This window comes from Ochotona curzoniae, unplaced genomic scaffold (assembly GCF_017591425.1).
Source record: "Ochotona curzoniae isolate NIBS_2020 unplaced genomic scaffold, NIBS_Ocur_1.0 scaffold_2476, whole genome shotgun sequence".
In the NCBI taxonomy this organism is placed as follows: domain Eukaryota; kingdom Metazoa; phylum Chordata; class Mammalia; order Lagomorpha; family Ochotonidae; genus Ochotona; species Ochotona curzoniae.
Window position 1 is genome coordinate 13,538,086 of NW_024467095.1, and position 27,807 is coordinate 13,565,892.

At 45.3% G+C, this 27,807-nt stretch overlaps 2 protein-coding genes across 4 annotated transcripts; one reads left to right on the forward strand and one right to left on the reverse strand.

The window, feature by feature from the left end:
- Positions 1-3,606: 3,606 nt before the first annotated feature.
- On the forward strand, positions 3,607-11,253 carry EFCAB10 (EF-hand calcium binding domain 10). Of its 3 annotated transcripts, none has more exons than XM_041002253.1 (4): positions 3,607-3,752; positions 5,914-6,078; positions 8,021-8,108; positions 11,208-11,253. In XM_041002253.1, the coding sequence occupies exons 1-4, from the start codon at positions 3,644-3,646 to the stop codon at positions 11,251-11,253; spliced, it is 408 nt and encodes a 135-aa protein (XP_040858187.1). In that variant the 5' UTR covers positions 3,607-3,643. The 3 variants fall into 3 exon arrangements, with proteins under 3 accessions (XP_040858187.1, XP_040858186.1, XP_040858188.1); XM_041002252.1 differs by lacking the exon at positions 11,208-11,253 and adding an exon at positions 9,260-9,335; XM_041002254.1 differs by lacking the exons at positions 5,914-6,078; positions 11,208-11,253 and adding an exon at positions 9,260-9,335 and having other exon boundaries at positions 3,616-3,752.
- On the reverse strand, positions 9,078-27,708 carry RINT1 (RAD50 interactor 1). Its single transcript, XM_041002251.1, has 14 exons — positions 27,589-27,708; positions 26,696-26,880; positions 23,380-23,621; positions 20,726-20,899; positions 20,483-20,632; positions 19,735-19,891; positions 17,828-17,938; positions 17,507-17,732; positions 16,245-16,382; positions 15,125-15,324; positions 13,481-13,695; positions 11,198-11,378; positions 11,001-11,119; positions 9,078-9,642 (listed from the first exon to the last, which is right to left on the reverse strand). Exons 1-14 carry the CDS (start codon positions 27,620-27,622, stop codon positions 9,450-9,452), a joined length of 2,325 nt encoding a protein of 774 aa, XP_040858185.1. The 5' UTR covers positions 27,623-27,708; the 3' UTR covers positions 9,078-9,449.
- Between the last annotated feature and the right edge of the window lie 99 nt (positions 27,709-27,807).

The window sequence follows — 27,807 nt, forward strand, 5'->3', positions numbered from 1 at the left end:
CTTGGTAAATGACTGGAAGATGACAGCTCCGGCTGAAAGGATAACAAATAAATAAATAAATCTTCAAAAGAGGAGCAAGTTGTTCTGAAACCAGTGGAGGAGTTGGCACTAAAGGATCTGAAGAAATGAAAGTGTATAGCTTGGGATTCAATTCAGCTTAAACACACACACACAAATGCAAATAAAAGCATGCCCCTAAAAAGTCTGTTTGGCCTGTGTGTATTCACTTACTTAGAAGATTATCAGGAAGTCCCGAAGGCATGATTGGTACACACAGGGTGTGCACGTGGAGGCTGAAGCTACCTGCAGGACTGAGTCGGAGCCACCGGTTTGGGACCATTGAGTATGGAGAAGCCGTGAAGTGCCACAGGCACTGTTATGATTGAATGAACAGCTGTCAAGGAACCCTAAGACGCAGCATTCCTAGAATACAGATTTCTCGGAAGTCAGAACTGTAGCTGGCTGTCTCAAGACTGCTGCAAAGTATAAGAGGAAGGCAGTGAACCTGCACTATCACCACATGGAAGGTCATTCATTGATGGCTGCTGTTTTCCTAGGGTTACCATAACCTGGTGATGGCTTGAACACAACAGATGTGTTCCCTCCTAGATTTGGAGACCGGAAGTCCAGTTTCAGGTGTTAGCAAGCAACACTCACCTGTCGAAAGCCTCTACAAGGGAATCCTGACTCTCCCCTTCTAGCTTCTGATCACAGCAGCCATCCTCACGTTCCTTGGCTTAGAGGCAAATCACTCCAGTCCCCTTCCTTTTCTTATGAGGACATCCATTAGTGGACTTAAGACTGACCCTGCAGGGCCCAGTGTGCTGATCTGCCCAGAGCCTTGGGACCCTGCCCCTGCATGGGAGACCCAGGGGAAGCTGTCTCTCCTCTCTGTAAAATCTGCCTTCCCAATAAAGTAAACAAACATTTTTTTAAAACACCCCAGAGTCTGAATCATCTCATGAGGTAAGGTTTAATCAAATCTTCAGATTCTCCCTTGCTTTTTTTTTTTTTCTTTCAGTTAAGGTCACACCTGTAAGTTCCAAGGGTTAGAACGGGGAGGTGATTATTCAGTCCACCGCAGTAAATGCAGCAAAGCGGGTGAGAGGGAGTCAGGCTAAAGGACAGTCACACTGGAGTGGTTTGAAGACTGCATGAGAGCCAAGCAAGGCAACTCGGAGGATGCAGATCAGCACTAAGGAAGTAAGGCAATATGAGAGAGTGAAGAAAGACTGGATTAGGACCAGTGCAGTGGCTTAGTAGGTTAATCCTCCACTTGCAGCACCGGCATCCCACATAGGCAACAATTCAAGTCCAGGTTGCCCCATTTCTCTTATCCAGCTCCCTGCTAATGGCCTGGGAAAACAGCGCGAGGCTGAAGCCCTCAGGCCTCTGCACCCAAGTGGGAGACCCAGAGGAAGCTCCTGAGTCCCAGCTTCAGATCAGCTCAGCTCTGACTGTTATGGCCATTTGGTAAGTGAAGCAGGGGATGAAGATCTCTCTTTATCTGTCTCTCTGTAAATCTACCTCTCAATTAAAAATGAATAAATCTTTTAAAAAGATAGAAGTTTAAAGAGGGTATTTTTTAAAAGACCAGGTTGTGACTTGTTTGTTGATGTAACTGGGACAATCGGAGTAGGAAAGGTTGAAGGAGCAAAAAGTGGGAGATGAGCGAGTGGGAGAGCTGTAGGATGAGGTCCCTGAGAAGACAAGAGGAAGGTGTCAGCCCTGGGGGGAGGGCAGTGATTGTTCTAGAGCACACGCAACGTGCAAGCAGTTATTGTACAGTCAGTGCTAGGAAGATGAGGGAAGCCCCATCTGGTGCTTCCATCTCCCTAGTGACCAGGAGGCAAGCTTCCTACGCTGGGGAGCCTGCAGACAAGTTAAAAAGAAGGAAACTGGACTATGTTGAGAACACCACATCTGGGATGATCAAAGGTGATGAAAGAATTGCAAAAAGAGGAAGAAACACAGAGAAATCTTCCATCCTCTCGTGTACTCCCTAAATGTCTACAATGGCTGGGGCTGGGCTAGGCTGAAGCCAGGAGCCAGGAGTTTCCTCTGGGTCTCCCATGTGGGTGCAGAGGCCCAAGCGCTCTGGCCATTTGCTGCTACTTTCCCATGCATAATAGCTAGGGGCTTGTTCAGAGGTAGAGTAGCCTGGAATCTGACCAATGCCCATATAGGATGCTGATGTTGCATGCAGCACCTTAACCCATTTTACCACACACCAGCCCCCTTATATCTATATCCTATAGAGTTTAAGATGCATGCATTCAGGGATGGTATTGTGGCGCAGTGAGCTAAGCTGTCATTTGCAATGCAGGCATTTCATGTTCAAGTCCCAGCTACTCAACTTCAGATCCAGCTCCCTCTTAATGTGCTTGGGAAAGCAGCAGAAGATGGTCCAGGATGATGGGCCCCTTGTACCCATTTGGAGATTGAAATTCCAGACTTCTCCTTCAGTCAGGACCAGCTCAGGCCATCGTGGCATTTGGAAAATAGACCAGCGGTTGAATGATTTCTCTGTCCCCTCCCCGAGTCCCTCACCTAAAAATAAATAAATCTTAAAAGAGAGAGTTTCCTGCAGCTCTGTGCAGAGATCAGAATGCCTGGGCTTGATTCCTAGCCACATCTCCACCCCTGGCTCCTGTTACCTGCTGAAGCACCCCACTGCCTCCGCAGAAACAACTCTTCTCACAGACTTGTCTTCCTAAACCGCTCTGTATGCCCAAAAGGCTTTTGTGTGTTCCAAGTGTCTGTTAGTTGGTTCCTATAGTTTATGATACATCTTTCTCCTTTCCGCTATTTCTCCCAAGACACCAACTACCTGCCTGATGAGTTATTTCTTGCTTTCTGATCTGAATGGGTCTATTTGGAACAGCTGTTTATGCAGCCAAGGCCACAGGAATGTGTTTTGCCTTGCACACACTAGGATCCCATATGGGCACCGGCTCATGTCCTGGCTGCTCCAGCTTCCCATCTAGCTCCCTGCTTGTGACCTGGGAAAGCCGTAAAGGATAGTCCAAAACCTTGGAACCCTGCATCCCGTGGGAGACTCAGAAGAAATTCCTGGCTCCCGGCCGCCCATCGGCTCAGCTCTAGCTATTGCAGAGAATGGCTCAAGTCCTGGGGCCCTCACACCCACGGGTAGATGGGAAGAAAATCGTGGCTCCTGGTTCCAGACTGGTCCAGTTTTGGCTGTCACAGCTATTTGGGGAGTAAAGTAGCCAGCAATGAAGGCCTCTCTCTCTCTCCTTCACTCCACCGGTCCAATAAAAAAAAAAAAAAATTATTTGAAAGACAATGAAGAGAGGAGACCTATAAGCCAAGGAAGAGAAAATAGCCACAGGGAAGGCATTAGAAATGGGCTTTCAGTGCTAATACTTCCTGTCTCACCATTGCATCAAGGACTGAGACAAATGCAGGCAGCTTTCCCCAGGAGGGACAGTGACCACGGTCCGCTGGTGCTCCTCCCTCACCCCTACCCACCTACCGAGCCCCCGGCCAGTCCTGGAGCAGAACTAGGGTCCCAGTGGAGGGAGGTGGCACCTCCCACGTGATCACGCTGCGGAGGGAAGGGGCGGAGTCTGTTGACAGCTGGGTGCCCGCTGGTTGCCTAGCAACGGCCAGACGCGGAGAGATGGAGGCTGCCAGTGGCCGGGAACGACAAGCGAGAGAATATTTAGAGAAACACGGGATCATGGAGCTGCTGAACCATCTCACCACCGTCCTCTTGTTTTTCCGGCCAGGTAAGAGTCTGGCGTCCTACTTGGCTGGATATAGAAATCCAGTTCTTGGCAGCCACTTCCCCGTGAAAATTCTATGCTAAGGAAGACAGTGTGGATTTTCAGTGGATAGCTTTAATGAAATTAGAATTTTTATTTTAAATGTTTCATTTTTATAGGAAAGGCAGATTTTACAGAGAGAAGAGAGGCAGAGACAGCTTCCATCTGCTGCTTCACTTCCCCAGTGGCTGCAATGGCCAGAGTTGAGCTGATCCGAGGCCAGAAGCATTTTGTGGCTCTCTCATGTGGTTGCAGGGGCAACAAAAACTTGAGACAATCTTTGCTGCTTTTCCAGGCTATAACCAGGGGGTTGGATCAGCAGTAGAGCAGCTAAGACACAAAGTGCCACCCATAGGTGATGCCGTGCTTACAGGTAGAGGAGTAGTGTGCCATGCCACCACACCAGCCCCCAAAATTAGGATTTTTAAAAAGATGTATTTATTTTTATTGGAAAGGCATACTTACAAAGAGAAGACGATACAGGGAGAAAGAACTGCTGTCCACTGGATCACTCCTTAAGTGACTACAACGGCCAAAGCTGGACCAATCTGAAGCAAGGAGCTTCTTCTGGATCTCCCATGCAGGTGCAGGGTGCCAAGGCTTTGGACCTTCATTTACTGCTTTCTCAAGCCACAAATAGGGAGCTGGATGGGAAGTGGAGCAGCCAGGACACAAACTGGCACTCAAATGGGTCCTGGCACAACATAGGTAAATTGGTAATGTCTTTCTATTCCTTTCCTGACTTCAGCAGGAGTCAGCATTAACAAAAACATGGTTAAATGCAGGCAAATTCCAACATTAACATTTCATAAACTCTCCCGTAGTACAAAGGACTTATAGCAATAAGCCTGTTTAGATTTTCATCAAAGTAGCATACCAAGTTTGTTAGTATTTTTATTTATTCTAGCCTCAAAATTTTAAACATATAAGTTGAAATTTAGACTTTTTTGTTTGTTGATCAGTTTAATACATTAGATCAGGAAGAATTAACTGAAGAATTTATACATGATGTGATTGTCTTTTCTTATTTGTTGCAATAGTCTATTGAAATTTGTACAAATCAGGAACTATTAGCATATTAGAATCAGAAGTTTAAATAGCATGGTAGCCTAGGGCCTAAAGTCCTCGCCTTGCACATGCCAGGATCCCATATCGGTACTGGTTCATGTCCAGGCTGCTCCACTTCCATCCAGCTCCCTGCTTGAGGCCTGGGAAAGCAGTCGAGGATGGCCCAAAGCCTTGGGGTGCTGCACTTCCGTGGGAAACCCAAAAGAGGCTCCTGGCTTCTGAGCAGTTCAGCTCTGGCTGTTGCGGCCGATTAGAGAGTGAACTGGTGCATGCAAGATCTTTCTCTCTGCATCTCCTTCTCTCTGTATATCTGCCTTTCCAATAAAAATACAGAAATCTTTTTTTTTTATTTAATAAAAATTGGGCCTGGTGCGATAGCATAGTGATTAAAATCCTTGCCTTGCATGCACCGGGATCCCATATGGGCACCGATTCTAATTCCAGCAGCCCTACTTCCCATCCAGCTCCCTGCTTGTGGCCTGGGAAAGCAGTCGAGGACTAGCCAAAGTCTTGGGACACTGCACCCACATGGGAGACCTGGAAGAAGCTCCTGCCTCCTGACTTCAGATTGGCTCAGCTCCAGCCATTGCAACTGCTTAGGGAGTGAACCATTGGATGGAAGATCTTCCTCTCTGTCTCTCCTCCTCTCTGTATATCTGCCTTTCCAATAAAAATAAATAAATCTTAAAAAAAAAAACTTTAATAAGAGAGCTTTTTATTTTTTATTTTATTATTATTATCTTTTTTATTTTACATGATGTTAACATGGTTGATCAGAGTGGGACGGATCAAGGTTAGAGAAAAATGGGTGTGGTCAGCATTTCATGCTGTTTTTCTGTTTTCTCATTTGTTTGCTTATTTTGGTTTTCAGCCTTGACTGTAAATTGGAATAATTAATTTCCAGACTTTTCTCAGCGAGGGCTCTCCACTGTCTTTACTGACACACAAGAAAGCAAGGCCTCCATTCCCAGTGCCTGCGTTAGCACCTTGATTATGAGTATTATATAGTTGGGACATACTGTACCTTTGCATCAGATTTGAAACTACTCTTTTGCAGAAAAACCAAGAGACTATTTAATAACTCTGTTGGAACGGGTGCGGATTGCCAAAGAAACCGGCGTAGCATTTCCCTTCTTCATGGATAACTCTAACATTGTGGCCATGTTCGAGATGATGGACTCCGCAGGCAGAGGTGCCATCTCATTTGTGCAGTATAAAGAAGGTACGTATCTCTGGCAGGCCGTCCTGGTCAGTGTTCTGTGACCCAAAAGAAACTCGTGGGAAAGCTTGCAGGAGGTTACACTAGGTTACAGCTGTGGGTGCGGTGTCCCCGGAGTCCAGTGTCTCATGGAGATGGCTCAGTGTGAAAGCAATGATCTCTCTTTTTAAATTAGTTTTATTCTATTCATCTTCATTTTTTAAATGTTATTTACATAGGTGAGAAGAATGGACACCCATGTGGACCATTGATTAGGGTGAGAAGGGTTGAGGAATGAAGGAAAGTAGATGAGACCACTGTTTCCACTTTTTTTTTCTTTCAGTATCTGTAGGAAGGGAGAAGATGGAGAGGGCTGCTCCCAGCATCCTGATCACATTAGTACCTGGGGGTGGGGGATGCCCACTCATGTCATCCTAGGATCCCCAGAGCGCAGCATGTTCTGGGGGTACTGCCCATGATCGTTTTGAGGTGTTGTTGATTTTGTTGTTCCAAGGATGAGGAGCTTCGCTAAGGTCCACTGGCTGACATAGGCCACCTTAGAGTCTCCTCTGACCCAGGTACTTGCTGCCAATCCTTGGCTGGGAATGTTGTCCAATTTGTTCTGCCCTCCATCCTCTCCTATGGAACTAGATGTCCTCTGTAGGCCCCAATGGACTGCCATATCACCCACGGGCATCTGGGTACGCTGTCTACTGCATCGTCTTCAGCAACCAAAGAGGCCCAGTTCTGACACATGCACTCCACGGTTAGACCACAGATCCTGTGACTTTCCCTGTGGTTGGACTTTAGAGACACCAGTGGTACAATTCTGGGGAGTTGGAGGTGACCCCAGACTTGATTCCTGTGTGTGCCCGACAGTGCATGGTCCAGCTCAGTCCATCACCCATGTCAGCCTACATAGACATTGGTAGTTGCAGGTGCTGGGTCAGTTCTGTCTCCAGTACCATCTCTTACACAAATCAATGGATGCCGTGGCTTAGCCTAACCCTGCCCACCACACACTCAGCCCTTATGCCACCAGTGGGAACTGCAGCTTAGTCTGAGTGACCCCCAGATATCCCCAGCCTTGGTTTGTGTGCATGCCACTATGTGCAGTGGATTGGTCCAGTCTGTCCTGCATCCCATTCAGCTTTTGTAGACATCAATGTACAAAAGCAGCCTAGCTCAGCCCAACCTACCCCGTTATCCAGCCCACACACTCATGCTGGCAGATACTACCACTGTGCAGCCAGGCCTGCCCCCAGCCCTGGTTCTCATGCTCACCGAGGGGAGCTACAGCCCATCAGAGGGGTGCCCAGTTTCCCTTCTAGGCCTACTCCCAGTCCCAGATCTTGCACTTTCCAGGTGGTTCTGCAGTCTAGTTTGACAGGACTTGCTCTACTTCCCAGCACTGCCAGCTGATGCTGTGTCAAAGCCTAACCAAGCTGCACTTACTCTGACTCATGAATGTACCAGTGGGTACAGCCACTTAGCCCAATCTGGTCCACCTCAAGTCCCAATTGTCACAGTCATCAGTGGGAGCAGTGGCCCAGGAAGGCGGCCTCTGCAGTACCCCTCCTGGGCTCAACATCCCTTCAAGGTCTGGCATGTGCTGGTGGATGCTGTGGGGAGTCCGGCATGGTCCATCTTAACCTCTGCAATCGCCAGCAGCTGCAGTACACAGGCCTGTCCTGAGTTCCAACTCATGCTGGCATATGCTGCAGCATAGGAGGGAAGCATCTTAGAAGAGCCACCCTCCCCAATGACCTAAGCACCTCCCAGGAGACTCACGTCTCAGAGGCCATGATCAGATCAACTCTGCAAGCTTAACCCATCAGCCATTATCAGGAAGATGTGCAAGTGTAAACACCTGCAGGTATTTTGGGAGGGAGACAAATCCTGCCGTACCTGTATCAATCTGAAAATATTCACTTGGCAAATATTCTGTTTCTTCTACTTTTTACAGCCCTAAAAACCTTGGGTCTGTGTACTGAAGATGAAGTTTTAAAAGGCGAAGGACATATAGTAACTTTGGACCAATTCAGGGATGAAGTGTAAGTCTACCTTGAAATGAGTTGTTTTAATAACATGACTTTTAGAAGAGGTTTCTGGATCCTGGTTTCAGATCGGCACAGCACCAGCTATTGCGGTCATTTGGGAAGTGAATCATCGGATGGAGGATCTTCCTCTCTATCTCTCCTCTTCTCTGTATATCTGACTTTGCAATGAAAATGAAATAAATCTTTAGAGAAAGAAGAGGAAAATGGAGAAAAAAAAAAGGAAAAAAGAAAGCTACGATGTTAATCTCATCATGTTAGATAAACCTTAAACTGGGCATGATGCAGTAGCCTAGTGGCTGAAGTCCTTGCTTTGCAAGTGCTGGGTTTCCCATATGGGTGCCGGTTTGTGTCCCAGCTGCTTCACTTCCCATCCAGCTCCCTAATTATAGCCTGGGAAAAATAGGAGAGGACGGCCTAAAGCCTTGGGACCCTGCACCTGCATGGAGACTCAGAAGAAGCTCCAGGCTCCTGGCTTCGGACTGGCTCAGCTCCGGTTATTGTGGCCATTTGGAGTGAATCGGGAGAAGGAGATTTTCTGTCTTTCCTTCTTTCTGTAAATCTTTGCAGTAAACATAAATAAATAAATAAATATTTTTAAAAGCTAAGATAAGTATGAAACTGCAATGCCACACTGTCCCCCAGTGGGGAAGGCACAGACCCTGCAGGGATGGACGCGACGCTGACGCAGGCTGCGACCAGGAAGTGTTTGTTGAGGAGGCCCTTCCTGCAGAACCAGAACAATCCGGTCCAGTCCATAATGTGCTCCCTTGCAGTGAAGTCCCCAGGATACAGCACCCTCAATTACGAATGTGCATTCCAAAGTGGTTTTTTAAAAATGAATTGGTTGGGGCCCGTTGCGCTCACTTGGGGAGTGAATCATCGGACGGAAGATCTTCCTCTCTGTCTCTCCTCTCTGTATATCTGCCTTTCCAATGAAAAAATAATAAAAATAAATCCTTAAAAAAAAAAATGAATTGGTTGTATTTGACTGTATACAACAGTTTCCTATTTAGCAAAGGGAATTGAAGTTGATTGTAATTTATCTGCTCTTGTGCTTTTCTTAATGACATACTTAGCATTTATATTTGTAAGTGGAATTATTCTGATTTTTCATAAAATTTTTTTTTTTGGTTTTGTTTTCTTAGGAACAAGAGGACTGAGAAAATATGGTCATCATTTTAATTATGCCCTAACTCCAGGATAATAATGAATGATTCTAAAACTTTCGGTTTTTCCAGTTTCATTAATTTAGAATTTCATCATACAATTAGAAGGCCAACAGACTTCCTCTTTGTTTAAAAAAACATTATTATTAGTTTTTTTTCTGAAGACACATTATTTCCCAGTGTTGGGCCAGTTTGTCCTCAAGTTAAGTAAAATCTCTACATCTTGCTGAGCCAGTTTGTAGATGCCAAGTTCATTGAGGGCCGCGGTGGCGGGCAGCTGTCCGGAGGCCGACTGCAGCACGTCCTTGAGGAGCAGAGCAGAACCGATGCTCAGATTCAACACAATGCAGGCTTCTTTGACCCTGTTTCCGGGCGAGGAAAAGGAAGCGGATGAGATCACGGTGCTCTGTGCAATCCAAGAACAATTTCAGCATGAGAAATGAACCAACGACCTCAGTGCCGGCCCACGTGTCCTCCCGAGAACTACGCGTGGATTTGTCCTTCGGGCCTTTGACAGCATGAAGAGTTTGCAGTGCAATTACAACAGGCTGACGGGTGGCTGCTGTCCCTCAGGACACGCTGTTTCCCCACATACAATACTTGATACTAACAAACTATGGGGTGTGGTTACCGCATTAGGCACGTGCAGCTATCAGAAGGAAAAAAATTAAGGGGAAGCAGTGTATAGAATACTAAAACTAAAAAACAACCAACCAACAAAGCAAAAACAAAAACAAAAAAATCCATACATCGCACACACAGACATAGCTTAGCGAAGCAAGCAAACCTAAGTGCTCACGAGTTCAAAATCTTTTTCTTGTCTGTAATAGGTTCAAAACTTCAAAATCTCACAAACTGTATACATAAACTTTAAATTAATATGCTGTAAAAATATTTCTAAGAATTTTGCTGATATACACACTTATAATTACACTTAGAATAAAAATTAGTAGCAAATGCTTCACCAACTTTGTTTGGACCTTCTTACTGATTATAGCAGAACTGTATCTGCTTTCATTTTCTACTTATTCCTGCAGTAGAGGCAAATATGACATTCAAATAAATGCTAAGAAACAAAGCTCTGAGGCTGGCATTGTGGCACAGTGGGGTAAGCCACTGACTGTGAAGTTGGCATCCCATGTAAGTCCAGGTTTGAGCGCTGGGTGTTCCACTGCAGGTGAGCATCCTGCTAATGAAACTTGAGAAGGCAGTGACGGAAGGCCAAGGTGCCTGCTTGGGCCCCGCCACCCACACTGAGTCCCAGATGGGGTTCCAAGCTCCTGGCTTCAGACCAGCCCATTCCTGACCGCTGCAGCTATTTGGGGAGGGAGACAGGAAATGGATGATGCTCTCCCTGACTCTTTGTCACTCTGCCTTTCACATAAATAAAGCCAAAAGAAACAAAGCCCGACATATAATTTATTCAGTTCTGGTAAGATTTTTGAAGTCAAAGCTCTTATTTTCTTCTGGTTTCCTCAATGTGCTCTGAACAAACATGAAATAATAGTGTTGTAAGTTTTTTCATTTAAAAAAAAATTTTTTTTAATTGGTCTTACTCTACCAAACATCTTAGAACCCTGAAGTGTGTTAGGAAGCAGTCAACATCCTCAACACTTGATGCATTAACAGTTAATTAAAAAAAAAAAAAAAAAAGGAAAAGAAATCTTTAAATAAATAAATATTAAAAAAAAACCAATTAATTGTTTAAAACTCGGCTTACTGTTTAAAATAATTTTCTGGTCTCTTGCAATAGTGAGAAAACAACGGGAAAAGATTCCGGGTCATATCAAACTGCAGCTGGGCCGCACCTCCCTCGTTGAAGTGATTAGCAAGGATGATCTGCAACAAGAGTACTTCCTGTTAACAGCTGCCTTCCTGACACAGGTTTCCCGCCACCTCCCAACAGTCTGCACTCACTTCTTGGTAGATGTAAACATCCAGCTTTTCCACAAGCATTTGCCAAAAGATTTTGAATAAGGAGAAGCAAAGCTGCTGCTCCAGCTGAAGCAAACGGTCTCGCAGAGTAAGCAAGAGCGGGCAGGCGGAACTGGAAAGGGACATGACCGCCTGCTCGGCCTGAGAGGGCAAGGACAGCCACCTGCAAGAAACACAGCTGTGTCACAAAGCTCTCACCGTTTGCCAGCAACCGCTGGTGCCCCCAAGAGCCACTGTAGGTTTAAGACAGGTCTAGGCCTCGGCACCCACTCAACCACGTGAGAGGTGCACCTGCCTGTAGCATCCTAGGGTAAGGGCTGGGTCAGAGGAGACTCTAAGGTGGCCTATGTCAGCCAGTGGAACAACAAAATCAAAAGCATTTCAGAACTTCCGAAATCACTCTAGTTCCTTCAGAGCTTGTTGCACATTGGGCACCCTTGAACGACATAAGGTGGCCATCCCTCATACCCAGGTATTGATGCTGTTAGGATGTTGGAACAATGGTCTCATCCACTTTCCCCTATTCCTTGACTCTTCTTACCCTAATCACTGACCCACAGGGGCATGCCTCTGACTCAACTTTGTAAACATCAAAAAATTAAAAATACATATATATATATTTGAAAGCCAAGTTAACGAGAGAGGGAGAAAGAAAGGGAGAGAGGTCTTCCATATAATGTTAGTATTGCTCTTCCAGTCACAGGTTCACTCCCCAAATGGCCACCCTCCACTGCTTTCCCAGACACACTAGCAAGGAGGGATTGGAAGTGGAGCTGCTAAGTCTTGAACTGGCACCCATATGGGATGCCAGTATCACCTCACCAGCCCCATTCTCACATGTACAGAAGTCCTAAACTGAGAAGCAGGCATTGTGGTGCAATGGGTAAGTCCACTTGAACTTAAACATGAGTGCCAGTTTGCGTCCAGGTTTTTCAACCTCTGATCTAACTCCTGCTCATGTCCCGGGGAAAGAAGAGGAACACAGGGCCCAGAGCCATAGTGTAATGGTTACGGTCCTTGCTTTGAATGCGCTGGGAACCCATATGGACGCCGGTTCTAATCCCGGGAGCTCCACTTCCCATCCAGCTCCCTGCTTGTGGCCTGGGAAAGCAGTCGAGGACAGTCCAAAGCCTTGGGACCCTGGACCTGCATGGGAGACCTGGAAAGAAGTTCCTGACTCCAGGCTTTGGATTGATGCAGCACCGGCCGTTGCAGCCACTTGGGGAGTGAATCATCGGACAGAAGAGCTTCCTCTCTGTACATCTGCCTTTCCAATAAAAACAAGAGGAACACAGCCCACTCACATGGGAGGCTTGGATGAAGCTCTGGAGTCTTAGCTTCTGCCTGTCTCAGCCATGGTCCTATGGACACTGGGGAGTAAACAAGCACATGGAAGATTCTCTCTTGTCTGTCTCTTAAACTCTCTGTAAGTCTATCTTTTAAATAAAAGTGGTTTAACGTAAAAGTTTTGTCACTGTATAATAGTGTGAAAGCCACGTGGACTCAGTAAAAGGCACTGAGTTTTGCTCTTCCTCTCGCTAATGGCACCACACTGGACAGTGGCAATGAGCTGCCATCCAGACGCAGACAACAGGTGCTCACTGCATACAGAGTTGCTAGTCTCTGATGTATCTTAAATGCATGTTTAGTCTACAGTATGTTCAACTTAGAATGGGTTTTTCAAGAACTTGGGGAGCATTTGTACTCTAACAAGAACTGTGCTCGGATGAAGACACTGTCTGCTCTGAAGCAGGTCCCATGTTAGTCGCAGCAGAGGTGTCCACTGGGAATTACGGTAATGGAATAAACTGTACAATGCAGGCATGAACAGGGTACTCAAAGACTGCCTTATTTTTAAAGATATCTGAGGCCAGAGTGTGAAGCTAATTGCCTGAGTCACCAAGTCTGCACAGGCATCACGCTGGAGTCAGGAAGCAGAGCTAGCATTGATCCTAGACCCTGAGAGGGATGCTGGCCTAGGCAGCATTTAACTGCTAGGCCAAAGGCCTGCCTTGGGACACCTTATGTTATAAAATGACTGACACACTAAGTCAAACCCAGGCCAAACAGATGAAGACTAAATTAGAATCAGTTTCTTAATAAGAATCCCCTGAAGTGTATTTCATGGACATTTCTGTAAGACACAGCTAAAGTTCGGAGTGCAAGGTAAACCCTGTTTTATCTAGAAACCCGGAGTGCATGTACCTGCCACCTCTTAACTTTTTCCAAGCTGGCATGAAGAGCTGACTCACAGAGAGGACATACCTTTCTTTTTTATACAGTTTTGCGGCTTCTTTGACTTCTCTAAAAACGTGGTCTACTTGGCGGGTCAGCATATCATGCTTCAGACGCTCCAAGAGGTTAATCATGTCATCAAAAACGGAGCTCTCCATAGAAGCGAGCTGTCCCAGCTGCAACTTACTGAGGGTGTTACTCTCCGCCAAGACTTCCAGTGCCGCCTGCTGCAGCTGCAGAAAGAACTGAAAGCAAACACAGGTGAGCAGGTGCAAGCGCACTCCTCTTTAACAGCCGGAAACAGAGTTCTTATGACATACAGGGCTCCGGTTCGCAGTGCACAACTCTACGGCTCCGAGCTTACTGAGAGGTATCACCATACTTTGAGAACACTGTCACTGCCCTCTCCCGAGAGACCTCACCCTCAGCCTCCAGTACTTTCCCGGTTGTTTTTGGCAACCACTAAATCTACTTCCTCTCTCTGCTGGCTATTCTGGGCCTTTCACGTAGATGAATCCTACAACATGTGGTTCTTTGTGATCGGCTTCTTTCACTTAGAATAGTTTCAGGTTCTGTCCACATTTGAACAGGTTATTCTTAATTTGTTTTTATCGCCCAGGAATGGCACACTTTTACTTTTTCCTACTTGTAGGCGTTAACATTATTTCTACTTTTTACTTTTACTATAAAGAATGAATGCTGCTGTGACATTTGCATACAAGTTCACTGGTATTTACCTAGCAATAAAAATGCTGGCTCATACTGGCAATCTGTGTTTAAGTCTGAGGAACTGCCAGGCTGTTACCCATGGTAACTGCACCGTCTTCTATCCCCATGCGCTCGCTATACACAAGCAGTTCAATTGCTGCCTCCATACTGACATTTGTTAGTGTCCCTCTCCTATCCGAGTCTCATATGGGTGCCAGGAACCCGAGTACTTGGGCCTTAATCTGCTATTTCAGGAAGCCGGATCAGAAGCAGAGGCAGGCTTGATCCTAGGCTCCCCAAAACAGGCAGACCTCCCAAGCAGTACGTTGAACTACTGTACCACAACATCTGCTCAATGTCTTTTTTTTAATCATGGATGTCCTTATTGTGTGAAGTGGCACTGCATTTTCTTGATGGTTAGCCTACTTTGCTAAGTATTCTTTTTTTTTTTTTTTTCCAGACACAGACTAAGAATTTAGGGAAGCTGTAATACTGATGAGAATTCAGATAAATAAAACCTCATTTTCACAGTGATATTGCAGGTGGAACTAATGTTACTATTTTCTACTGTGGGTATTTGGGGAGTCAAGCGGAGCATGGGGTCTCGCTATTTGTCTTTCAAATAAAAACAAAGCCTGATAATCATTTTTTCAAAAACACATTTACTACTACATTTAAACTACCCGATATCAGACTACTGATACTGAGTACAGAGTACACAGAGGCAAAAGTCTCATTGAATAGTTACTTCATCAAATGTCCTTTCTTCTCTTTAACACCCCAATATCAAGACTATTTAACTATAAAAAACAGGTACTCTAATTACACCTAAAAAAAAAAAAAAATTACACCTCCCAAGTTTGGCATCACTTTGATTCTCCCACATTCTTGCTTTCAACAGTCAACATCTCAAAGGTGTAACGGTTCCGGGCACTAAGTTACTTAATAAGAAGCACAGTGACTCACAACGTTGTCAGCCCAGTCAGCTAGGACGGCTGAGATGTAGTTCACGGCGTTCAGGATGGCGCAGTACCGGAAGCCGAGGGAAGCTCTGCTCTCCTCTTTCATCACTTGGGTCAGTCGTATCCTAAAGTCATCGACCAAGTCCTTCTGCAGCTCCAAGAACTCCAGCTTCCGGGAAGCCATGGGAAGATTCTTATACCTGTCTGGAAAAAGTTAGACAGGCTTAGAAAGACTTTTGTTGCAAGATAGCTAAAAGTTTTTCTTACTGACCTGTTCTGGGGCTTGACCCCCACCCCCAACAACAAAAAGAAAAAAAATCAATTAACCATTTAAGTATGGGTCTATTTGTAAACTTGCTCTGTTAAAAGTCATTGAATAGAATATTTAATATCTGTACATTTCACCTTATATAAATTAAACCTCAGCTTTTTAAAAACAAACATGGCAAAATTTAAAACAAAACAATACGACAGGACCCAGCGCCGTGGCCTAGCAGCTGAAGTCCTTGCCTTGAACGCGCCGGGATCCCACATGGGCACCAGTTCTAATCCTGGCGGCCCTGTTTCCCATTCAGCTCCCTGCTTGTGGCCTGGGGAAAGCAATCGAGAATGGCCCAAAGCCTTGGGATCCTGCACCCACATGGAAGACCTGGAAGAGGCTCCTGGCTCTGGATCAGCACAGCAATGACTGTTGTGGCTGCTTGGGGAGTGAACCATCGGATGGAAGATCTTCTTCTCTGTCTCTCCTCCTCTCTGTATATCTGCCTTTCCAACAAAAATAAATAAATCTTAACAACGACAAAAAAACCAAAATAACAACAAAAAAACATGAGGGGTTGGATTCTGACTTAACTGTTCAATGTCCGGCTGGGATATCCACATACAATGACAGTATGTGGGCTTGACACCCAGTCCTGATTCCTCTCTCCAGCTTCCTGCTAAAGGAGCCGCTAGGGAGGCTGTAGCAGCAGCTCAAGTAATTGGATTCCTGTTACAATCTGAGAGACCCGGATTAAGCTCCTGGCCCAGGCCCTGAGGGCATTTGTGAAATTATCACCACTTGAGAGCACTCTTTTTCTCACCAGCTATCAGATATTTTTAAAAAAATGATACTTTATACTTACCAGTTATAACCAAGAGAAGAGTCATAAATGTTTCCGCACAGTCTGGAACTTTCATTTCATCCACGTCAGTAATATCCTTATACTGGGATACCCACGCAGCCTCTGAAGAAAGCATTGTGTCCATTTTCTGAAGAGCAACTGACATGAAGAAAAAATGATTATGTGTATTAACTGGTTGCGGTGATTCCTAATTTTTCAGCTCACAATTTCCCTTCCTCCCTTCCTTCCTCCCTTCCGCCATCTTTCTCTTTCTTCTTTTCTCTTTTTTTTTTCTTTTCTTTCTTTCACACCTACACCATTTTCACTGTGCTCAGACATCTGTGTAACAATCACCACAATCTGAGTTAGGACTTTTCTTTAACAAAGAACTCTCAGGCCCTCTAGCAGCAGCTCCTCACTCACCCCTCATGTGCTTAGTCATAAACACCAGACAATGGATTGATCCATTCTGGACATTTCATAAAAGTGAAATCTCATACTACAAAGGAACTTCAAAAAACTCAAAGAAAATGGAATTAATGGACCAGTGTTGTGGCACAGCGGATAAAGCTCTATCTGTGATGTTGGCATCTATCTATCTGGGCACCGATTCATGTCCTGGCTGCTTCACTCTGAATCCAGCTTTCGGCTAGCATCCTGGAAAAGGCAGAAGATGCCCAAGGATCTGGGCACCAGCCACTCCTAAGGGAAACCTGAATAAAAACCCCAGTTTCAGCCTGGCTCAGCTCTGGCCACTCAACTCCAGGAAGCAAAAAGCTAGAAGGAAAATCTTTTTCTGCAAATCTTGATGTTTTATGTAATTGAAGTTTTATTTTTATTGAGAAGGCACATTTAGAGTGAAGGAGAGACAAAGATCTTCTGTCCATTGATTCACTCTCCAGAGGGCCTATCAGCCACAGCTGAGCCGAGCTGAAGCCAGGAGCCAGACTATGGGGTTGCCTGAGTCGTTGAAGAGAGCGAGAGAGACCACGCGAGCTAATACAGACATCCAGCTACCAGGTCCTCTCGCAAGAGCAGAAATACTACACGGTGAAAATCTACAAACCTCACTAGCTTGAAGAGTCCTTCCTGGAAATATGTAGTATACACGTCCAGGAAAAAACAAGGTCTCGTGGGAAGAAAAAGGAAAAAAAAAAAAAAAGGAAACCTCCTCCTCAGTTGAGATGGCTGTAATTCCCACCCAGAACTGGAGTTGAAAGACACCAAGGATTACGTGAGCCAGCACAGATAACCCGTCCTACCCTGCAGCCATAAGCACTTACATTTCCTCTCCACGGTCAGCCACCTCTGAAAACAGGTCTCCTCTGACAGTATGTGCAGACAGCTGGCCAAGGAGCCAGGATAGCCATGGACGCTGTGCAGCTCCCGCTCAAACAGAAGCACTTCATCCACCAAATGGCAGAAGAGACTGTCATCATAGAGCAAGCAAGGAATGTCGGCAGCTAACTTCTCAAGGACCAGCAGCATCAGACCCCGCGAAAACTCAAGCTGAAAGACATTCAGAAGCACGAGGCACGTAAGTACCATGTTACCTAGGTACTCATCCAGCTCAAAAGCTCAAACGCCAGGCGGGATCCTCTTACCCTTGCATTTACTGAACAGCCCACTTTGTCTAATATTGGCTGAATCTTCTCATCCAGAAACTCAGAATGGTTTCCAATCCACAGAAGGATCTGAGCCAGGTACCATTCAGGCTAAGGAAGGAGGTGAAATAATTTGAACTTTTTTAGTCATTTCAACTAGGAAGTAGCAATTAAATAGCTTAATTATATACATGCATTACAACAATTAGTGCAACATTCCTGTACTACAACTTCGAATCTCAATTCTAAATTCACGCAAAGCATAACAATCAAAAGTGTCCCAATGTACTCACGACAAATTTCAAAAATATAGCTCAAGTAATCTCACAAACTAACAACTCGATGAATATTTAAAACCTAGCATTTAAATAACAAAAAAAGAAATTAAAAAAAAATCTAGCACTTTGGTAATATGTAAGGTAGGGCCTGGTGCAATGGCTCAATTGGCTAATCCTCCCCTTGCAAGCACCAGGAATCCCCTATGGGCACCGGTTTGTGTCCCAGCTGCTCCACTTCCCATCCAGCTCCCTGCCTGTAGCCTGGGAAAGCAGTCAAGGATGGCCCAATGCTTTGGGACCCTGCACCCGCATGGAGACCCGCAAGAGGTTCCTGGTTCCTGGCTTCAGATTGGCGCTGTACCGGCTGTTGCGGTCACTTGGGGAGTGAATCATTGGACGGAAGATCTTCCTCTCTATCTGACTTTGTAATAAAAATAAATAAATCTTTAAAAAAAATGTAGATATGCAGCATTTAAAATTATGATGAGATAATTCTGCAAACATTTCAAGTTTTGATGGACAGGGATTCCAAAGCATTTTCTGAGTGGCTAATCCCTGCTGTTGGTTAGACGCTGGGATTACACAAAGACTCAGCGCAGCCTCTAGCCTCGAGGGCTGCGGAACTGAGGCTTGACGGTAGCAGGACAGCCTCACTGGCCCCATCTGCCACAAGTGGCTGATATAACTCACACACTCTTGCCTGAAACCAGGACTGCACTGATAGCTTAGTCTTTTTTTTTTTTTAAGACTTATTTATTTTTATTGGAAAGGTGGATACATAGAGAGGATTAGAGATAGAGAGGAAGACCTTCCATCCGATGGTTCACTACCCAAGTGAGCCGCAATGGCTGGAGCTGAGCCAATCCGAAGCCAGGAGCCAGGAACTTCTTCCGTATCTCCCATGTGGGTGCAGGGTCCCAAGGCTTTGTGCCATCCTCAACTGTGTTCCCAGGCCACAATCAGGGAGCTGAATGGGAAGCAGGGCTGCTGGGATTAGAACCGGAGCCCATATGGGATCCTGGCTGTTTAAGGCAAGGACTTTAACCACTAGGTTATTGCGCCGGGCCCAACAGTTTAGTCTTATTGCTTTGTCTCAGTGAGTACTAAGTGCTTCTATTCTCTTTACCAAACTCCACTCAGAAAAGAAGTTCCATAAAATGAAAATAAATGAAAAATCCATGGCTACTCTGCTCCTCCCTGTCTACATACCTATCTTTAGTTTTTTTAAAAAATTCTGTAAAGTCAGAAGGTTCATTAATATCTGACATATGCAACGCCAGATGTAACATGGTACTTAACATTCAGTTGAAAACACTGAATCCCTGCTCCCTGAACTATATTAGCTGTGGAAACTGAAGGCCATATAAGGTAGTGCGTGGTACAGGGACCCAAACACTTGAGCCATCTTCCGCTCCTTTCCCAGACATGTTAGCAGGGAGCTGGATCAAAGTATCTCTTTAGATAACAAAAGACAAAAATAAAAAGAAAACTAAGCAAAACAAAACAAAACAAAAAAGAAAATGCAGAAATGTGGGACAGAGCCAGATTTGAACTTAGAGCAGCCAAAGTACAGAAGTGCTGACGACTGGGCACTGGTGAACATCAAGGCCGGGATGCGGTGAGGCACACCTTGCTCATGACATTAGTCTGCCGGTTGCCTTTGAAGTGATACCTGAACCTCTTCTGCAGGGGCGTCAGCATGATCTGGACGGGCAGGATGACAGCAGGGCAGGCAGGAAGGGCGTACTTCTCCGGGAGCTGTTTCGGCTCCGCGAGCAATTCATCTCTGATACAGTCAGGTCATGGAAAAGGCACAGAAAGCGGACGACCATGGCCTGTGCACGCACTCTTACACACACACACACACACACACACACACACACACACACACACACACACACACGATACATTTTAATAATATCGTAGACCCTATGTTAATAATGTCAATAAGTAATCTAACTTTGCATTAAATATGAGTCCAGTAAAAATGCTCAAAAAATGTTATTACTCTGTAAATTCTTCCTAAAAATGAAGAAAAGCAGAAAGGAAATAAAATTAAGTAATCAGCTGACAAAATGAACAGTGCAATACTAAGTTTTCCTCTCCACTGCTATTTGTTCTTTTATCCCAGGAGACCTCCCTGGGGCGCGAACATGTGACGGCCATGTGTCTCCTCAGCACTGTTTCTCACAGCCCTCCCAGCACACACAAAGCACTCGGCGAGAGAGCAAGGTACCACCCGACAGGCCCTTCGAGGTCAAGTCCAAAGTCTGGACTCCCAGGTGACTTCCTGGCCACTTTGAAAGCCTGTTACTGCCTAGTCACAAATCTATTCTAGCAAGAAGCGTCGAGAAGTTTCCAAATCAAACAAAGATACGAGGTTTGTAGTTTCAGAAGCTGACAGAAGAGCGTCTCCAGGCTGCTGTATGTCTCGGGGGCACTGGCGGGGCGACTCGAGCCGCCAGCTTGAGACGGGGGCGGTGTGACGAATGGCCAGTGAAGCTGTGCTAAAACCTCTTCAAAATCACTGTAACATAAAAGTCGCACACATACTTTAGTCTGACGCCACCAAACACCCATCTGAAAGCAATCACCATCAGACAAGACATCAACTCTTCACCTCGTCAGCTTGTCCTTGAGAATTTTATGCCAGAATTTGATGGTGGCTCTCATGAAACTAAGGAGATGAGAACAGGATGATTCCTTAAGCTTGATGTCAAGTTCCGCCATAGACACCAGGGTAGAGGCCGCCTCTGGGACATTGTTGGTCATCAGGTATTGCTGAATGTTATCACTGCAAAGCAAGGCAAACTTTAAGGACGGAATTTCAGCCATATCTGACACAAAGGTGCATCCAGGAGGAAGCAGCACTGAGACGGATCTTGCACGGTTGCCCACGGGTCTCTATCGGCACAGCCTTTCTAAGAATGGCTACCCGTATTTAGGATCTTTTTCCGTCTTTTCTTTACCAGCCCTCTCAATACCACAGACTTGCCCTATGTCACATTTCCTCTGGGTTCACTCATTTCTGATAAATCTGCCCTTTAAAGATGTTTTCGGTATCTTTTAAGATTTATTTTATTTTTATTGCAAAGTCAGATATACAGAGATGAGGAGAGACAGAGAGGAAGATCTTCCATCCAATGATTTACTCCCCAAGTGGTCACAACAGCCAGAGCTGAGCCAATCCAAAACCAGGAGTCAGGAGCCTCCTCCGGGTCTCCCACGCGGATGCAGGGTCCTAAGGCTTTGGGCCGTCCTTGACTGCTTTCCCAGGCCAGAAGCACGAAGCTGGATGGGAAGTGGGGCCGCCAGGATTAGAACTGGTACCCATCTGGGATCCAGGCATGTGCAAGGCAAGGACCTACCTTAGTTGCTAGGCCACTGCGCTAGGCCCTTCAGTATCTTAATATAAGGAAATGGCTGCTAGTATCTAAAAAGGTCAAGTATGATAACCATCAATTTACCAAGCTGAACTTGACTTCCAAAGTTAAAAAAAAATGCAGAATTCCAATATAGTTGGATTATGTCAAAACAGAGAATATCAAGTCTAGGAAATATACAAACATTAACAAGCAGTTTAAAAATATATAAGCAACCTCAGAATACAGTATTGCTTTCTAGATGGAGTTAAATAGATCTCCACCCAACACTGAAGCATAAGTGACACGAGAGCATAGGAAAAGCCAGAGAAAGTTCGCTCAGAGCGATAGTACTGTACTACAGTTAGTCTAGAAATAGCAAGAACAAACTACGTTTTAAAAGAAAAGTAGGAAATTTGGCAGTCAAGAAAATCTTAGGCTAGAAATAAAGATGCTAAGGCCTAAAGGAAAGAACATACTGTTAAGAGAGAGAGAAATAGCCGTGCTCTAGTTGACTATGTATTTGATTCCTTCTTCTGAAATGACTCCCTGGGCATAACTGTCTTTTAAACAACTCAGATATCAGAAAAGACTGTTAGTATCGAAGGCCCTGGTCTAGTTCATCTGCTACCCTGACTTCCACAAGCGGCTTTTTAAAACATTTCAGCAGGGTGGCTATTCGGAACAGTAGTTTTCAGTTGCTGCCTGGGATGCCTACACTCCACACAGGATGCTCACTCTTGCTCCAAGTTCGTGCTAACGAACACCCTGGAAGGCGGCAGATGACGGCCCGAGTACTTCGTCCCTGCCACCCACCTGGAGACCTGCATGGAGTTTTAGGATCCTGGCTTTGACCTGTCCCAACTCTAGGTATTAGGGGCATTTGGGGGACTTGAACTCAACAATGAGAGATCTGCTTCTCTCTGCCTATCTCTCGTTTTCTACCTCTCAAATAAAATAAAATAAAATCCTTTCAAATTTCTTCAAATTTTAAAAACAGGATGGGATACTCTAAGCCTGATAATACAATTTTAGACCTGTCACTATAAATATTAAACTACTCATATATGTCAATGATTTTCTTTTTTTTTTTTAACGATTTATTTTATTTTTATTGGAAAGGCAGATGTACAGAGAGGAAGATCCTCTGTCCGATGATCCACTCCCTAAGTGACAACGGCCAGTGCTGCGCTGGTCTGAAACCATGAGCCAGGAACCCAAAGTCTCTTCCAGGTCCCCATGTGGGTGTAGGGTCCCAAGGCTTTGGGCCACCCTCAACTGCTTTCCCAGGGCATAAGCAGGGAGCTGGATGGGAAGCGGGGCTGCCAGGATTAGAATCGGCGCTCATATGGGATCCTGGCGCGAGCAAGGCGAGGGCTTTAGCCACTAGGCCATGGCGCTGGGCCCGGTGTTTGGCTTTCACAGTGGCCTAGCCTTGGCCCTTGCAGCCATGCCAGGAGCAAACCGATGCATTCAAGATCCTTATCGTTCTCCCTCTCTGTTACTCTGCCTTTCAAACAAAACAAATCTTAAAATTAAAAAAAAATTATAAAAAGAACAATACATTTCATTAGGTAAGCATGTCTGACAGTTATTCATGAGTACCTATTACTACAGGAAATTTTATTATTTAGTCTTACAAATAAGTTTTCATCATGTGCTTAACTATGAGACTTAAAATTTGAACTTAATACTTACGTTCCTTTCTTTCAAATGCAAATCAAGCTCCCCGAAAAGTTTATGTTCATTCACAGTAAAGAAGAATCATTATCATATTGCTATTTTCATAACAACTGGTTAAAATACTACTATTATAATCTTTAATTAACTCAATTATTTAATGGCACACATGTTCTCCCACAGGTAGCTCCAAGGAAAATAGTAATTACGAGAACAAAGAGGACTGTTTTACCTTAGTTCTTCAATTTGTGAAATCCATTTAAGGTAAGCAAGATGCCGCTCAATGTCTTCAATCTGGTTAATCATGGCTCCGAGACCGTCCATCCAGGGCTGTGAGGTCAGCAGGTGACTGCTGATGGACTGGGAGAGATGATTTTCTTGCTCGAGAAACCGATTAAGCAATTGCTTTGATTCCTTTGCATTTTCTAAGGCACTCTGAATTCTTTTAGGGATCTCTGATGAAATTGTAAGTACCTGGCCATAACAAAAATAAAGGAAAAATACAAAATCTAGCAACAACCAGGTAAAAATTTTTAGCCTTTTTTTAAAAATTCCTTTTAAAAACCTCAAATTGAAAATTGTCCATTAGACTCAAAAGAAAGGTCTGTTGTCTCCATTTGGTACCAGAGCCAAACATTAAATCAAGTATGTGCAGACTCACACACGTGTATACATATGGACCAAGGTGTCTAACACAGCAGCCCCCCGCAAGGACCCAGGAATCCATTCTAGCTCAGTCCTTGAAGAAGATGCTCTGAACATTTTCCTCCCAAAGCAAAGAAGCTCGGATTCCACTCCATTCTGTAGAAGTCCAAGGTGATTCTGATGTCAGCCCAGGCTAAAAGTCACTGAGGTTAGCAGTATAATGCCTTTATATATAACAATCACTAAATCAAATTTTCTTTATGTGAGAGAATATACAAATGTTACATTATGCATCAGTCCAGCACAGAGCTACCAGAGGATTACATTGATTGGTATAACCGTCTAGGTCTACATTGGTATACCATATGGGTGTTGGTTCGAGTCCCGCTGGTTCCACTTCCTATCCAGCTCTCTGATTATAGCCTGGGAAAGCAGTGGAGGATGATTCAAGTCCTCGGGCCTCTGCACCCATGTAGATTAGAATGAAGCTCCTGGCTTCTGGCTTCAGAATGGCCCAGCTCCAGCTGCTGTGGCTATTTAGTGAGTGAGTCGGTGACAGAAGACTCTCCCCTTCTCTCTTGTAAATCTGCCTTTCAAAAAAATACTTAAAAAGAAAAAAGATACTTTAACACATTCCATCTATCCTTTTTTTTTTTTTAAAGATTTATTCATTTTTATTGCAAAGTCAGATATACAGAGAAGAGGAGAGACAGAGAGGAAGATCTTCCCTCTGATGGTTCACTTCCCAAGTGACTCCAACCGCTGGAGCTGAGCTGATCAGAGGCCAGGAGCCCAGAGACTTTTCCGGGTCTCCTACATGGGTGCAGGGTCCCAAGGTTCTGAGCTGTCTTTGACTATCTTTCCAGGCCACAAACAGGGAGCTGGATGGGAAGCAGGGTAGCAGGTATTAGGACCAGTGCCTATATGGGATCCTGCTGCCTGCAAGGCAAGGACTGTAGCCACTAGGGTACCGCACTATAGGCCCAACAGTTGGCTTCTAAAAGTAAGCCTCCGGGCCAATGTTACTCATACAGAGAACACCCTATGCAGGATAGGTGAGAACTGTCTATGAAACTATGAAAGGAAAGGTTACTGAAGCTCAAGACATGGGTCAGAGAACAGCAAACAGCTCAAGAGCGGAGGGAATGCAGTCCACAGGCGTGATAAACCTGGACAGCAGAGAGAGAAACGGCACGGTGGGCCTCTCGTGCCCTAAAGGAAAGTGGGGTTTGAATTCATTAGGCTGGAAAGGAGCTACTCAGAGTTTTTAGTTAGGGGCTGAGTCATACATCAGACAGACAAGGTGGTGAATAATTATGCTTATTCCCAGGATTATTTGTAATAAAAAAAAAGTGAGAAATAGCAAAAGGATTCATCAATAAGGATCTGGTTAAACAAATTATAGTGTAGCCATATTGTAGTACCGGAAACAGATAGGTCTGCAAGCCATTACCCAACGTAGGGTAACCTGTAAGAAATGGAGCAGCAACTTTTGACACACTGAATGAATGGTTCAAGAAGGAACATCAGCATTCATTTTTATTATTAGGGGAAGTTTTTGTTTGTTTAGATTTTGTGAAAAAGTCGTGAGTGTGTCCGTACACAGCATGGCCAGGACTGGCTGAAGAATGAATGACACGAGGCTACTGAGGGGGCAGACAGGATCCTGAGACTAAGACAGCTCGAAGTTGATTCTCCTACTGAATTAAGAGATAAAAATGGTCAGAACAAAAAGTTTGTGGAGTGAGGAGATAGAGCGCTTTACGCTAGATGTGACAGTGTTTTCTAAGGAAAAGGCAGAATGGCCTCGTCTATTAAGTGTTTTGGGGAGAATGTGGAAGCAAGGCCAAGGGGAGCAGAGGAGCCAACACCCCTCACCCCATGGTGGGTCACACACACTTGGTGACAGTGATCCGTGCAGCTCTGGGCTTTCCTCCCACGGAGCTCTCAAGAACCTGCAGGAACAGACAAGGCCAAGAGGACCTGGCTACACTGTCAAACCAGCAGCAGGTATGGCGCAGACAGAAAGATGTGGGGGTGCCAAAGAGACAGGGATGGGAGAACACAAGAGGACAGTCAACCTGGAGAAAAATATACCCACTGCCCATATCCACTTGACTTGAACTTCATATAGAAACTACATAGTTAGCAAACTTTTATTTCTGATATTGTTGCAATAAAGAACAAAAAAAATTATCCATCAAGCCAACTACCTAGTAGTGATCAATGTAATATTAAGCGTTTCATGTTTCCCCTCAATAAGCTCTTCTATAAAAATTCACGATGGGGCTCAGTGCGGCAGCCTAGTGGCTGACGTCCTCGTGCTGCACACCTGGGATCCCATATGGGCGCCGGCTCATATCCCAGCTGCTCAGCTTCCCATCCAGCTCCCTGCTTGTGGCCAGGGAAAGCAGTCGAGGACGGCCTAAGGACTTGGGGCCCTGCACCAGCATGGGAGACCTGGAAGAAGCTTCTGGCTCCTGGCTTCGGATTGGTTCAGCTCCTGCTGTTGTGGCCACATGGGGCAAGAACCAACGGATGGAAGATCTTTCTGTTTCTCCTTCACTCTATAAATCTGACTTTGCAATAAAAGTAAATAAATCCATCAAAAAAAATTCAGGATGATGGTATTATATATTTTTCTTGGCACAATATAAAATTATCTACTTGTAAAAGCACTTTAGAAGTCACGGAAAAGTTGTGCAAATGTTACCACTTATAAGTCATATAGTAAGAACTTTATTGTTGACATAATTTATAAAATGTGTGACATGCTATTAATCCTTAAAGCTTATTAAGCAGTTTAAAATGATTACAGCATTTGTCACAATCTAAACCTGACCTTGTATACAATATTTACTATGTTTAGATTAATAATCATGGGTATAGGTTTTAGTACTTGCCTGTTCTTCTAACTGCATTTTATTTTTTGTCATCTGTTCTATGAGTTTATCAAGTTTCTTTAAAGACTGAAGGTCATTTCCAACTTCCTTTTCTATGAATGCAGTCACGTAGGCAGCAAGATCACTGTTATCAACATTTTCACTGCCTTGTTCATTTTCAGCAAGAGCTACAGCGTTTATGTCACCTGAAAGAAAAGAAATTAATAATTACTCAACAGCATCAGGTACTGTGGAATTCAAGGAATTCTAACATATACACAAAAGAGTATATTTTACCCTGAAAAGTTAATCAGGAATTAAGAGTCGTTTAGGTCGGTGCATCAAATCTTTGCGTGAAGGTGTTTCGCCTAGGCACGAGTCCTCTATTGGAAAACCTACATCCCATGTTTTACAATATTTTTAGGCAAAAATCCCCAGAGGAAAAAACCGTTCATAGTTGCCACTACATAAGCATGAAGTGCAGACACGGATTTGTCATCTGAAAGCTAAGGGGTTCTGCGTCGCACACCCCGAGAGCCTGCAGGGCACAGAGGAGCTAAGGTGCAGGGCGCCTCGGACCTTCTTCCTCACCGCATCACGGCTAGGGCAGCCCTGGAAGCAACAGTGACAGACCTCCTGCCCAGGAAAGGAGTTAGGGGCGCCCCAAAGCCACGGAGGGCGGCCAGACAGCTGCAGCGGGGGGCCGGGGACGGCAGCATGCAGGTGTCAAACAAAATGGGCTACCACCTGCACGGTGCCAGCACTGCCACCTTCCTCGGCCCGGCCGACGGGGTCACCTGGGCAAACACACCTGTCAAGTCATCTCACTTGGGATCACGTTCCCCCCGGAGGAGGACTCGAACCTTCCACGAGCCTCCAGGGGCCACCTCCCTTCAGTGGGTCACTGCACTCACCGGAGCTCCCGGCGTCTGAGCGCTCGGGGGACATCCTGCCATCGCGCGCGTCCTCGGTTGCATTCGCAGCCAGCGTGGCTCCCCGAGTCTCCGCACCGCGATCGGCCCCGCCTCGCAAGCCCCGGGGATGAGCGACACGGCGACTTCCTGTCACCTCTCGTTGGTTCCTTCCTCTCGGCCAGAGCGGTCCCCGACGCCCGCGAGCAAAGCAAGCCTGCG